Source organism: Palaemon carinicauda, chromosome 22 (assembly GCF_036898095.1).
Source record: "Palaemon carinicauda isolate YSFRI2023 chromosome 22, ASM3689809v2, whole genome shotgun sequence".
NCBI lineage: Eukaryota > Metazoa > Arthropoda > Malacostraca > Decapoda > Palaemonidae > Palaemon > Palaemon carinicauda.
The window spans coordinates 5,057,293-5,072,282 of NC_090746.1; the positions used below are offsets into that span (position 1 = coordinate 5,057,293).

Consider the following 14,990-nt stretch of genomic DNA (forward strand, 5'->3'; position numbering starts at 1 on the left):
TCCTCAGGAACCTGCTACTGCGCATCCGCTACCCTTACAGCAAGCACAACTCTTGAGACAAGAAACTCGTGCTAGGAGTCAGCCACCTCAACGCATGCATCTGCCACTTTCTCCTCAACTTGAGCCTCTTCCCATTCAACTTTGAAATAACAAATGACAATAATAACACCTCATTACTTTCATAACTTACATTTGTAATCATATACATGTATGCCTACACAAACATTATGATAATGGAGGTTATTCGTATTACTTAAATAAAAAAATATATATGTATTCCTTGCAATATATTTTTAACAAATCGCAAATATGGCAAAATATCTTCAAAACAAAAATGAATCATGAGTTATGAATGTAATGTAAATATTATGTTGATATTAAAACCCCATGCAAACATGCATGAAGTAATGCAGTGTTGCCAACAGGGCGAGTTTCCCTGTCCTGAGGTGAAGTAGATTATAGATCGTATATTTAGTGCAGCTTAATTCTACGATTATCATGCCTGCTATCAAATTCATCAACAAAACAGTCTAAATCAATTCCCTCGGCACGTGCACTTTCAATGGACAGTAATGCGATATTACTCAATCTAGCACTGGTCATGGAATTTCTGAGAAATGTTACACGCCATGCAACATGCTCTGCTTCTCTTACAGCATGCTCTACATACAGCATGCTCTGCATACAGCATGCTCTACATACAGCATGCTCTGCATACCTTACCGCATGCTTCTCAGTCACACATCTTTGGTTGTTGCCAACTCACTAGACTGTCAAGCAGTTTCATAACGTTGCCTTCTAGTCTGCTGCTTTTGCACCAGTGAAACCCTCACTGAGAGAACTTAGCTTTTCTCGGATATGGTCCCTGTAGATGAGAAAGTGCTTTTCTCCCTCCTTCTGATATTCCCTTGAGGACTCTGTCATTTGGAGAGGAGCCTTTTGCTGCGTAGCCTCCTATGGACTTTTGTTTAAGCATAACATGCTTTCAGGGAAGGTAATGGTTCCACTTCAGTCGCTAACCCCGTCTGTTACCACACCTGCTCCCATAGACCTTGAGCTGTGTTGCAAGACATGCAGTCCAAGCTTAGTCCTTGTTAGAGGATTTTTTGTTTACGGAGTCAGTGTGTCACTGGGAAGACGTTCAACAACCAGCAGAAGTGACTTGTTGTGACGCAGTGCTACAACCTCAGCAACCCGATAGGAGTTGTCTATACGATCCAGACAGTCTAGACAGCTTCGGGTTGTCACTGTACTTCCTCGCTTCCCCATGGTTGACAGTTCATAGACTGTGCAGCAGTACCATGATCTTGTGTCTGGCTCCGTCAGACGACTGGCTTTTAAGAGCTCCCACAAGTCGTCGCTGTCTGGAGATTCTCAGATGGACTATGGATCTGACCAAGGAACTGGGCCTCCTGGTCAATTTTGAGGAGTCTCAGCTCGTCCCATCCCAGACCATTGTCTACCTGGGTATGGATCTTCAGAGTCGAGCTTTTCGGGCTTTTCCGTCGGCCCCAAGGATCTTCCAAGCCCTAGAATGCATCCAGAGCATGCTGAGAAGGAACCGATGCTCAGTCAGGTAGTGGATGAGTCTAACAGGGACACTTTCATCGCTGGCCCTGTTCATCGTGTTAGGGAGACTCCACCTCCCCCCCCCTTCAGTATCATCTAGCTGCTCACTGGATAAAGGACATGACGCTAGAGACGGTCTCAGTTCTTGTTTCCGAAGAGAGGAGGTCTTCTCTCGCGTGGTGTAAGAACAGCTTTCTTCTCAAGGAAGTCTACTTTTGGCTGTTCAGAAACCCGACCGCCGTCTCCTCTCGGACGCATCAGACACGGGCTGGGGTGCGACTTTGGACGGACAGGAATGCTCGGGAACATGGAATCAGGAGCAAAGGACACTTCACATCAATTGCAAGGAGTTGTTGGTGGTTCTTCTGGCCTTGATAAACTTCAAGTCCCTCCAGCTTAACAAGGTGGTGGAGGTGGACTCTGACAACACCACAGCCCTGGCTTACATCTTCAAGCAGGGAGGGACTCTTTCGTGGAAGTTGTTCAAGATCGCAAGGGACCTCCTCATCTGGTCAAAAGATCGAAAGCTCACGCTGGTAACGAGGTTCATTCAGGGCGGTATGAATGTCATGGCAGATCGCCTCAGCCGGAAGGGTCAGGTCATCCCTACAGAGTGGACCCTTCACAAGAGTGTTTGCAGCAGACTTTGGGCCCTGTGGGGTCAGCCAACCTTAGATCTGTTCGCTACCTCGATAACCTAGAGACTCCTGTTGTATTGTTCTCCGATTCCAGACCCAGCAGCAGTTCACGTGGATGCTTTTCTGCTGGATTGGTCCCATCTCGACCTGTATGCATTCCCGCCGTTTTAGATTGTCAACAGGGTACTTCAGAAGTTCTCCTCTCGCAAAGGGACACGGCTGACGTGGATTGGCTCCGCTCTGGCCCGCGAGAGAATGGTTCATAGAGGTACTGCAATGGCTGGTCGACATTCCCAGGACTCTTCCTCTAGGAGTGAACCTTCTACGTCAACCTCACGTAAAGAAGGTACACCCAAACCTCCACGCTCTTCGTCTGACTGCCTTCAGACTTTCGAAAGACTCTCAAGAGCTAGGGGCTTTTCGAAGGAGGCAGCCAGAGCGTTTGCCAGAGCAAGGAGAACATCCACTCTCAGAATCTATCAGTCTCAAAGGGAAGTCTTCCGTAGCTGGTACAAGACCAATGCAGTTTCCTCAACCAGTACCACTGTAACCCAGATTGCTGACTTCCTGTTACATCTAAGGAAAGTAAGATCCCTTTCAGCTCCTACGATCAAGGGTTACAGAAGTATGTTGGCAGCGGTTTTCCGCCACAGAGGCTTGGATCTTTCCACCAACAAAGATCTACAGGACCTCCCTAGGTCTTTTGAGACCTCAAAGGAACGTCGGTTGTCCACTCCAGGCTGGAATCTAGACGTGGTCCTAAGGTTCCTTATGTCATCAAGATTTGAACCTCTCCAATCAGCCTCTTTTTAGGACCTCACATTAAAAACTCTTTTCTTCGTGTGCTTGACAACAGCTAAAAGAGTAAGTGAGATCCACGCCTTCAGCAGGATCATTGTTTTCACATCTGAAACGGCTACATGTTCCTTGCAGCTCGGTTTTTGCTAAACGAGCTTCCTTCACGTCCTTGGCCTAAGTCGTTCGAGATCCCAAGCCTGTCCAACTTGGTGGGGAATGAACTGGAGAGAGTACTTTGCCCAGTTAGAGCTCTTAGGTACTATCTAAAAAGGTCTTAACCTTTACGAGGACAATCAGAAGCCTTATGGTGTGCTATCAAGAAACCTTCTTTCCCAAGTTCTAAGAACTCAGTTTCTTACTATTCAGGCTTCTGATTAGGGAAGCACATTCTCATCTGAAGGAAGAAGACCTTGCTTTGCTGAAGGTAAGGACACATGAAGTGGGAGCTGTGGCTACTTCAGTGGCCTTCAAACAGAACCATTCTCTGCAGAGTGTTATGGATGCAACCTATTGGAGAAGCAAGTCAGTGTTCGCATCATTCTATCTCAAAGATGTCCAGTCTCTTTACCAGTACTGCTACACCCTGGGACCATTCGTAGCAACGAATGCAGTAGTAGGCGAGGGCTCAGCCACTACATTCCCATAATCCCATAACCTTTTAACCTTTCTCTTGAATACTTTTTATGGGTTGTACGGTCGGCTAAGAAGCCTTCCACATCCTTGTTGATTTGGCGGGTGGTCAATTCTTTCTTGAGAAGCGCCGAGGTTAAAGGTTGTGATGAGGTCCTTTAGTATGGGTTGCAGCCCTTGATACTTCAGCACCTTAGAGTTGTTCAGCCTCCTAAGAGGAACGCTGCGCTCAGTAAGGAAGACGAACTTATTTAAGGCAGAGTAATGGTTCAAGTCGACTTCCTTACCAGGTACTTGTAATTTCATTGTTATTTTGAATAACTGATAATATGAAATACGGGATACTTAGCTTCTTGATATACATGTACACTGGTTTTCACCCACCTCCCTGGGTGTGAATCAGCTACATGATTATCGGGTAAGTTTAATATTGAAAAATGTTATTTTCATTAGTAAAATAAATTTTTGAATATACTTACCCGATAATCATGATTTAATTGACCCACCCTTCCTCCCCATAGAACCAGTGGACCGAGGAAAAATTGAAGTGGTGTCAACAAGAAGTACTGCAGTACCTGGCCACAGGTGGCGCTTGTGAGTACACCCCCCTCTTGTATAGCGATCGCTGGCGTATCCCTTCCGTAGAATTCTGTCGGGCAACGGAGTTGACAGCTACATGATTATCGGGTAAGTATATTCAAAAATTTATTTTACTAATGAAAATAACATATTATTTCAAATTTGTCATTTCATTAACATTTGAACTATAAACATACTTTCCTTATGAGGCAGTCACACTTTTTACAATGATAATTTAAATCACAGTACTATCTTAGCAGTCATCTGTAAGAATTCGAGAGGAAGACAACTTAAAACAATGCAATAAAACTTATCACAATCTGGAAGAGGGGTACACGGAGTTGTACTGATGACAGCAGAGAAACTGAAATAACAGACCCCCTGGCACTTTGCTTCTTGTTATTAACTGCTAGTGTCTCATTATCTTACTAGAGGCATGTGTCTATCGAAACGAAAGGAAATGGGAAATTTTTTCTTTCAATTTCAGGGATAAATGTCTATGAATCAAGCTTGTGGAGAAGAAGCCATATGAACATTAGGTACACAACTCATGTTCATAGAAATTTATTTTTTTAAATTTCATACTTTTTTCAATTCAGCTTTATTTTTAGGTATACTGTATCTAATAATCTATAAATATAAGTATAGTAATATTGAATCCTAACTAATGAAGCGACTATGAATTGAAGTTCACCCTGACCCCCTGATATTGTCATCAATTATCAGTAATCATGGTAAGTGACCCCAGTAGATAAGTAGGCCCTTGGCTAGGATCTTAGGTTGGTACTTCATTGGTTAATGGTGATGTATGAACAATTCCTAGATAAAAACTGGTAGATTTAATTGAAACTCTTTCCACAGGGCTGATGAAGACCAAAATGAAAATTTACGCCGCAAATTTATTTCTGTTATTGGTCCAGTTTTTGCTGAGGGCGATGAAGCAAATATTTCAACAGTGTTGAATTCTTTATCTAGCTTATGCTACCAAGAAGGACTCTTTGTGACTCGTTTGGAGAATGGATCCTCAGGTCCTGAAGCAGCTTCTAAAATTGATTACAGACCGGACAAAGCTTGTGGTAGGTAATTATAGATGCTAATGATAAACTGGTATACTTGTATTGAACTGTTGTTATTATTACATAGTTAAATAAAATACTGAGTTCCTGATCTGTGGAAAGTCATTGCGTTTAATTATGTTTGTTACCTTGTATTGTGTTACAGGTTACTGAGTATTTACAATACAGTACTGCTTTACATCTGTATAGTTTATAAGAATGTGAATATTAATTTAATCAAAGTCTTTGGATAGTTATTGATTTATAGTTTAAAGGTTTTCACAAATGATTTTATGTACTTAATTCCTATTTATTCCTACGCGGATACAAACTTCTGAGTCATTTGTATGGGTTACTGCTAGTCATGTTTTCTACGACTGGCCAATCAAAAATTTGGTTTGATTGCACTATGATTCGTTGGTGGACAACCATAGCGCATGGAGCAAGAGGATTCTTGCTCACATCGTCATCGTCACTTCAAAACACTGCTGGTCGTGAAGTGAAGAGGTTGTACTATCGAGGCTTTTCCATTCCTTTCACCCAGCCTTTTAGTTAATTGTTCTTGACTTGTGTTTTTTCTTTATTCATGGTCACTTGAGTTACTATTCAGTATCTGTGAGGGCTTTATGTTTAGTAAATCTCAGTATTTACTGTCTTGCTCAGGACGGGATAGCAACCATTGTGGCATACTTATGAGCTTGGCGACATGGACACACATTCTTTTTGTCCCTATTGCCTAGACAAGAGATATTCAAGGGAATCACCATGTAATTACTGTAGGAAGAGGATTTCCTCCCAGTGAGAGAGATATTTTTGTCATTGCAGTAAACTTAACAAGATTTTTACTTTACTGCGTCTCCTCCCAACAGGAGACAAATCACCTTCTATGAGCCAAGAACCTGTCTTTAGTAATTTGTGTTGCGAATTCCCTGAAGATTTATTCACAATAGACGACACCCATACCTATAGTATTCTGAATAGTGTCGACTATACACAGCGAGACCTTGAGCTTGACCTTGGGATACTACCGCTAGAGAGTTGTAGGGTCCTTTGACTTGCCGGACAGTACTACATTGAATCCTTCTCTCTAGGTACGGTTCTTTCCCCTTGCCTACACATACACCGAATAGTCTGGCCTATTTTTTACAAATTCTCCTGACAACACTGTGATTATCAAACAATTCTTCTTCACCCAAGGTGTTAACTACTGCACTGTAATTGTTCAGTGGCTACTCTCCTCTTGATAAGGGTAGAAGAGACTCTTTAGCTATGGTCACTCTCCTCTTGGTAAGGGTAGAAGAGACTCTTTAGGTATGGTAAGCAGCTCTTCTAGGAGAAGGACACTCCAAAATCAAACCATTGTTCTCTAATCTTGGGTAGTGATATACCCTCTGTACCATGGTCTTCCACTGTCTTGGGTTAGAGTTCTCTTGCTTGAGGGTACACTCAGGCACACTATTCTATCTAATTTCTCTTCCTCTTGTTTTGTTAAAGTATTTATAGTGTATTTAGGAAATATTTATTTTAATGTTACTGCTCATGAAATATTTTATTTTCCCTTGTTTCCCTTCCTCACTCGGCTATTTTCCCTATTGGGGCCCCTGGGCTTATAGCATCATGCTTTTCCAACTAGGGTTGTAGCTTAGCAATTAATAATAATAATAATGATAACTTGTGAAAGATTCTTGCCTTGAGCCAGGTCTCAGTAACTAACTATTATTACAAAGAGAAAACATTCAAGCGTGGAAAGCGCACTCACATTCGTGTTTGGGGGTGACTCCAGAGTTGAGACAGCTTTTCCCCTTAGTCATGAAACAACCTTGTTGGAAGACAAATTTTAGCAATCTCCAACACATTCTCATGAACTAGGTTTACGTCATATTTATAGGGGTCCTAAGCTTAGGTCTCCTCTACAGAGTCTTAAGAATTCTTTGACAGCTTATGATAAGGGTGGTCGGACTGCTTTGGCTGCATCCACACCCCAAACTTACCAAGTTCATGCATTTCTTTAATTTTTCCTTTCCTTCCAAGCCTATTTCAGTTGGGAAATCCAATAGGATGAAAGCAAACACTACCGCTTTTCATAATTCAGCCAGGCTTGATCATTCAGCCAGACAAAGCTGTACACACCGCCTTTACTGCGCGTGAGGATATCACCACACATGTAGCTATCTCTGAGTGTGATGAAATTTCTTCACACACAGGACAATATGAACTTAAAATCAGCTCTTGAATATCCTGTTTTAAAATACTCTCTCTTTCCCTCCTAGGAGTGTGTTGAGTGGAGATCCATATATGTAAGATTATACAGATAAGATTATTTTTCTCTGGGAAGTATCTCCAATTAAAGCTGTGAAAGTAGTTTGTTTATTTCCTTATTTCCTCTCTTCACTGAGTCATTTTTTTCCTGTTGGAGACCTTGGTCATATAGCATTCTGCTTTTCCAACTGCTACTACTACTACCACTACTACTACTACTAGTAGTAGTAGTAGTAGTAGTAGTAGTAGTAGTAGTAGTAGTAGTAGTAGTAGTAGTAGTAGTAGTAGTAGTAGTAGAGAAAGTCTCCGAATGGCTAACCAAAGGAGCAGTGGAGGAAGTCTCAGATGACTCCAGGCTTCCTCAGCAATCTATTCCTGGTAGAGAAGCTGACGTGAGTTTAGAGACCCATCATAGACCTCTCTACAGTACTGTATACTACAGACGAGGTTCAAAATGGAGACCCCAACCTCCGTTCTCCAGGCCATCAGGAAGAATAATGCCTCTTCACGAGCATAGTAAATGTTAGTTTAGTCTTAGATGAATTTCCAGTGAACAGCGGAGTACTCCAAGGGAAAGTATTGTCACCTATGTTGTTTATCCTCCTCATAGATTTTGTAATGCATACAGCAGTTAGGGGTGGTGGAGAAGGATTGGATTGAATTGGTAATAGGGAATTATTAGACCTAGAGTATGCTGATGACACTGTCCTTATTAGAAGATTACCACAGGATTTGCAATGCTTGCTTACCAGAATGCATGAAATACAAGGAAATCGGGCTCAAGATAAATGGAAGAAAGACACAGGAGATGAGAATGGAATATGCAATGTAAGATGAAATGTCATTGGAAGGAGAAAGGATTAATGAGGTAGAATCAATTAAGTATTTAGGAACTATGATCTCTAATACAGTGTGTTTAGAATTGGAGTTTAATGAAATGTTGAAAAAAAAAAAGAATTAGATGTTGGCTAGGTTAAGTAGAATTTGGAAATCAAATCATCTGAAATTACGTATAAAAATCAGGCTATATATCAGTTAAGTGAGAAAGGTGTTACTATATGGACATAATCATGACATGACAATTAATCAATCTCTAATAGATTTATTAGATTTAAGAACAAAACCCTCAGAATGATATTGGGAGTTAAATAGCAAGACAGTATTAGAAATGAAACTGTAAGAGAAATTACTCGAGTGCCATATTTTGAATTAGATCATGATGAGAGGTAGATGGAGATGGTTTGGTCATGCTCTTCACACTCTCCAAGTTCACCAAGCTTTTAAATGGGCTCCACAGGGCACTGGAAGAGTTGGAAGACCCAGGCCTACATGGCTAAGTACTATGAAGCGTGATGTAGGAGATGAGGAATGGAGAAGTATTGATTTTAAAGCTCATGTTAGACAACTGGGAAAATCTAACCATGGCCCTTTGCATCAATAGGTGTAGGAGGAGATGAGGATGCTGGTGATGATTATGAATTTAGTTTATTGATTTGTCCTATGTTTGGAGTAATCTTTGTTTTTGGGAATTTCATTAACGTTCCTTGGTTATCTCATCTTAGGGTGAAAAACAAAATTCTGTTAATATCAGGTGCTCATTTTGATGTTACCCCAGATGTTGGGCATATATAGTAGGCTTGTAGCTTATATAATTTGGTATGCATTTGCTTTATTTCATGCTTCATGAAACAAATTTTGAATACAACGGACTATCTGCAGTATTGGACTCTCCTTTCCCCCTTATTAATCTGTTATTGGGAGGTTCAACTGTCATCATCATCATCTCCTACGCCTATTGACGCAAAAGGCCTTGGTTAGATTTCACCAGTCGTTTCTATCTTGAGCTTTTAATTCAATACTTCTCCATTCATTCACCCCTACTCCATGCTTCATAGTCCTTAGCCATGTAGGCCTGGGTCTTCCAACTTTCTAGTGCCTTGTGGAGCCCAGCTGTTTTTCCTTTCTAGGCTGAAATACTAAAGTTTTTTCTTGTTAAGTAAGAAAATAGGCGATCTTTGAGTGTCATTGACATTGAATCCAATACATGTAGATGTCGCTGTTACCTAATCCCTGTGAATGGCAAGATCTAATTCTATAGTAAATAAATTCTTGAAATATGTTAAAATCTTGAAATTTTTAATCTTTTTCAGCCAACAAATTTTTAAGGAGTTATAATACAACGCATCACAAAAAGATGTTACTGTATTACTATTACATTTATTGAGAACATAAACTTCTGATCAAGATTATGAAATAAAGATTTGAATCACTTGTCAGGTTATGATAACACTGCTATAAACCATGTACTGTCTATGAAATATTGATATTCGTGCTATATACTTGATTATTTCAACTTCACATCCAAACCAAAATTATTTTGTTATTGCTCATATCACTTATTCTTTTACAGTCTTTAAACTTAATTGATTTCAACAGTTTTGAATATATAGCTTTGTTCTTGCAGAACGCAGTAATATTGAATCAACAATAGATTTAAGTTCACACCAAGACCTCAATATTCACATAAACTGTCTGGGTATTGAGGGCTTAAACAGGAAGTGAGTTCTTTACTCGAGTAGTTAAATTTTTGTCCTTATTTGTAGCTTATTTTCAGAATTTTCTTGCTGGCTGTTGACAGAGTTGATTACAATTCGTGGATCACCTAAAGTTTGTAAGGCAAATGTTAATCTTCAGGTGACAATCATGCATCTTATAGCAACACGTAACTCTGCACTATTTGCATCGGTGATTGAGGAATATATACAGATTGGATTAGGTAAGTATAAAGATTGGGGTTATTTTGTTGATAAAAGGAAAGTTTATATATTAAAATTAATGTTCAGTATCTTTCAAGATTTGGTGATGCAAGAAATCAGAGAAAGGACAGTAAATGTAGTTGCTAAGATATGAGATGAGAAAATAATTCATGAATGGAGTGTGTTATGATTTATGTTTGCAGGGGATATAGAATGAATTGGAGATTGGGGAAAGAAGTTGAAGAAACTAGTAACAGAGTTTGAAAGTGTTTGCAAATGGAGAAAGTGTAGAGTAACTGTGATGCAGCATAAGGCTATGAGGGTACAAAATTTGGAAACAGAAAATGGACCAGTCATTGTTAACCCCTTCGCTATGATGAAGTTGGTTTGACGTAAAATCATGCCCTGTGATATACACAATGATGTTCCAAATACGTAATTTAGAAATATAAACCATTTGGGAGTTAAAATCACTCGTATATCGTACAAAAGAGTACGGCACATGGTTGTATAACACAGTGTGATTTCTCCTCCCCTCCATGTTATTAGCCCCTCCTTTCTTCAGCCAACCAATGAAGTCTTTGGGATTCTTGCCTTTATTCCTGATTGTGTAAGAGCTACCTAATAGAATCACACCATTGTCTCTAGCCAAGGGGAACATTCACTACCTGAGGCATTACTCAAACCCCTCCTGACCCCCCAGCTTAGAGACATAGGGATCCTCACATCTCATCCCACCACCAACTGAAACATTTGTGATTCTAATTGTTTTTCATGATTGTTTAAGGTCTGTTTTATTATATTTCTATGTTTGCATACGTCTTCAAGTAACACAGAAAGCATTCTGAAAAACTGCGATGTAGCATTCTCCCTCGCTGACACCGACCCATAATGCCACCAAAACACCAAAAAATGCATTTTATTGAGAAGTGAAGAGGTTTTTTTTTTTTATTTTAGTCCTAACTTTCTCCACTATCATTTCTACAAAATAATTTCATCTTCGTCTTACATTTTTCAATATTAATCTTACCCGATGATCATGTAGCTGTCAACTCTGTTGCCCGACAGAAAAATCTAAGGTCGGGATACGCCAGCGATCGCTATACAGGTGGGGGTGTACACAACAGCGCCATCTGTCGAGTAGGTACTCAGGTACTTCTTGTCAACAAGAACTCAATTTTTCCTCTGTCGTGCCACCGGCAAGACCTACTTGGATACGCTGTTGTTTCTGGAGTTGTTTTTCACGATTTTGGTGATGTATTCGCTCTAGATTTTAGCTTTTGCTATTCAGGAACTATTATCCTTAGCTTATCAAGCTTTTTGATTAGATTTGGATTAATTGTTAATGAACTTTGCTAGATTTTGGATTTCCCCCTTGGCTAATTCAAGAATTCAAGATGTCTGACCATTCTCAAGTCCCTAAGTACAGGCAGTGTAGCGTTAGGGCTTGTTCTAGGCGTCTTCCGAAGGCCCCCATAGATCCTCACACCGTTTGTTCCAATTGTAGGGGTAAATCCTGTCAATTGGAAGATCGATGTGAGGAATGCGCTGGGCTTTCGGAATTCGATTTTAACGAATTCCTAAAGAATGCACGTAGGCTAGAGAAGGATAGGATCAGGAGGAGTTCTTCTCGCTCGTTTGATTTTTCCTCTCCCCATGCCCCTCAACCTTTTCCTTCCCCTGTAGTCGTGACTCCCGACCCTGCTACTAGTGCTCAACCCTCCATGGCGGACATGATGCGTGCCATTCAGGCTCTTGGTGACAGAGTGGAGTCATTAGCTAATGACCGGAATCAACTTTTGGCCGATGTCAAAGAGTTGAAAGCGCAAAGTGCAGTGGGAAGTGTAGTGAGTGCAAGTGAAGTGAAAAGTGTCAGTGTCAGTGTTGTGCATGAGGGTACATCTGTTCGTGCCAGTCGTCCTCCCAGTCCGGGACCTCTTGCAAGCTCCCAAGCCCAGGGGAGAAGCAATGTCGAAGGACCAAAGGGTTCGACAGGCCTTGATCAGCGTACGGATGTACCCTCAGTGGTTGCGGACGTATCTGTCAGAGATCGTCCCATCCACAAACAGACGAGTGAGCCCCCTCATTCCTCGTCTGTGGAAAAAGTTTCTAGGAAGAAACGTTGGACCAAGGTCTCACGACCTCTCAAGCGTAAGGTCCCTTCCGAGCGAGTCTAACGGCCCAGGTGTAGCCACTGGGTCAGTTCGGACTCGCCGCAGTCTTCCGAAGACTGCACACCTCCCAAGAGAGGTAGAGTGGTTCCGCAGCAGGCAATCACTCCGTCTGTTGCCGCACCAACCACGGTAGACCCTAAGTGGTCCATGCTGCAGACTATGCAGTCTCAGCTTGCTTCCTTCATGCAGGAGTATCGTGCTGAGAAGGTTGACACTGCACCTGTTAACCTACAACCTGCCACGGTTGTGCGCTCAGCAGATACTGCGGCTGCCTGCTCCCACACTCCACCTGTGAGAGCTCCACCGCCGATGCGCAGTCGACCCTGCCAGACGCATGTTCATGCTGCACCCTCCGTTGACATGCGTGAGCTACTGCATCAGCAGTGGGAAGGTGCTGTCAAGCTGCCGTGTTTTGACGCAATGCGGCATGCTCCGCAACCCATGCGGCATGCTCCGCAACCCACGGCAGTCCCACCCATGCACCAGCACTCCGCTTTTGTTGTTGCCAGCTCGCAGACTGACCAGCAGCGGCATGATGTTGGATCCGGAGCAGCTACGCATGCACCCGTGCTGCCGGATTCAGCCGTTCAGCTTTCTGCTCCACCTTTGCCACTTCCTCCTCAGCATTCGGATGATGGAGTATCTGATGACGACGAAGCTGCGCATTTGGACGATCCGCACTCCGACATTGAAGAACCCAAGTCTACGCCTCCCTCCTTAGACTTTAGGAAAGTCCTTGCACTGTTTAGGGATCTGTATCCGGAACAGTTTGTGTCTGCAACCCCGCGCTCACCTCCCTCCGAGTTCGCTTTAGGCATGCAGTCAGCAGCTCCTGCCTTCACGAAACTCGTACTCGCGCGCTCATCCAAGAGAGCTTTGAGGGTACTGGGAGAGTGGTTGCAGTCCAAGAAGCAACTGGGGAAGACTGCTTTCATCTTTCCGCCTACCAAGCTTGCTTCCAAATCTAGCGTCTGGTATGCCACGGGAGAGGAACCAGGCTTGGGAGTTCCTGCCTCTGCCCAGGGCGACTTCTCAAGTCTGGTTGACTCTCCCCGCAGGCTGGCTATGAGACGATCTAAGATTTGCTGGTCCTTTTCTGACATGGAACATCTGTTGAAGGGAGTTTTTCGTGCTTTTGAGATCTTCAACTTCCTCGACTGGTGTTTGGGAGCCTTAAGCAGAAAGACTTCCCCTTCGGATAAGGACTCTGCCATGCTTATCATGTCTAGCATGGACAAAGCCATTCGGGATGGGTCTGGTGAGCTTGCGGCTTCGTATGTGTCTGGAGTGCTTAAGAAGAGAGATCATCTTTGCTCCTTCTTGTCTGCGGGGATCACACCATGCCAGAAGTCGGAGTTGATGTTTGCTCCGCTTTCCAAGTGTCTCTTTCCGGAAGAGCTGATCAAGGGGATTGCCGCCTCGTTGATCCAGAAGGATACCCATGACCTGGTGGCTTCTTCCGCACGTAAAGTCTCTTTACCTTCCGTGCCTAGACCTAGGATGGACACACCAGCATCTAGGTTCATCCCGCCCTTTCGTGGCAGAACCTCCAGCAGAGGAGGTACCCGTGCCGACAGTCATCGTGGCAAAAAGAAGAAGGGTTCCAAGTCCTCAAAAGGCAGAATCTGACTGCCTTCCTCTCCAGACAGCAGTGGGAGCCAGGCTCAAGAACTACTGGCAGGCTTGGGAGAGCAGAGGTGCAGACGCTCAGTCTGTGAAGTTGCTAAGAGAGGGGTACAGGATTCCGTTCTGGCGTAATCCCCCTCTAGCAACTACTCCCATCAACCTCTCTCCCAATTACAAGGAGGAGGACAAGAGGCTAGCCTTGCAGCAAGAGGTGTCTCTCTTGCTACAAAAGGGAGCGGTAGTCATAGTCCGGGACTATCAATCCCCAGGCTTCTACAACCGTCTCTTCCTGGTAGCGAAGAAGACAGGAGGCTGGAGACCGGTGCTGGACGTCAGTGCTCTCAATGCTTTTGTCACCAAGCAGACGTTCACAATGCAGACGACGAAGTCGGTGCTAGCATCGGTCAGGAAGGAAGACTGGATGGTCTCGTTGGACCTAAAAGACGCGTACTTTCATGTCCCCGTCCATCCAGACTCCCAACCTTTCCTAAGGTTCGTCTTTGGAAAGGTCGTGTACCAGTTCCAAGCCCTGTGCTTTGGCCTAAGCACGGCACCTCTTGTGTTTACCAAACTGATGAGGAATATTGCCAAATTCCTTCACTTGGCAGACATCAGAGCCTCCCTCTATTTGGACGACTGGCTTTTAAGAGCTCCGTCAAGTCGTCGCTGTCTGGAGAATCTCAGATGGACTATGGATCTGACCAAGGAATTGGGTCTCCTGGTCAATATAGAGAAGTCCCAACTCGTCCCATCCCAAACCATTGTCTATCTAGGTATGGAGATTCAGAGTCGAGCTTTTCGGGCTTTTCCGTCGGCCCCCAGGATCAGTCAAGCCCAAGAATGCATCCAGAGCATGCTGAGAAGGAACCGATGTTCAGTCAGGCAGTGGATGAGCCTAACAGGGAC

At 43.1% G+C, this 14,990-nt stretch overlaps 1 protein-coding gene across 1 annotated transcript in view; it reads left to right on the plus strand.

Moving 5' to 3' along the window:
* The window catches only part of mei-41 (meiotic 41), a 316,521-nt gene that overhangs the window by 46,310 nt on the left and 255,221 nt on the right, over nucleotides 1-14,990 (plus strand). Inside the window, exons 3-4 of the mRNA XM_068345943.1 lie at nucleotides 5,076-5,290; nucleotides 10,143-10,304. Coding sequence (XP_068202044.1) covers nucleotides 5,076-5,290; nucleotides 10,143-10,304 — 377 coding nt within the window. The remainder of the gene's footprint in view (nucleotides 1-5,075; nucleotides 5,291-10,142; nucleotides 10,305-14,990) is intronic.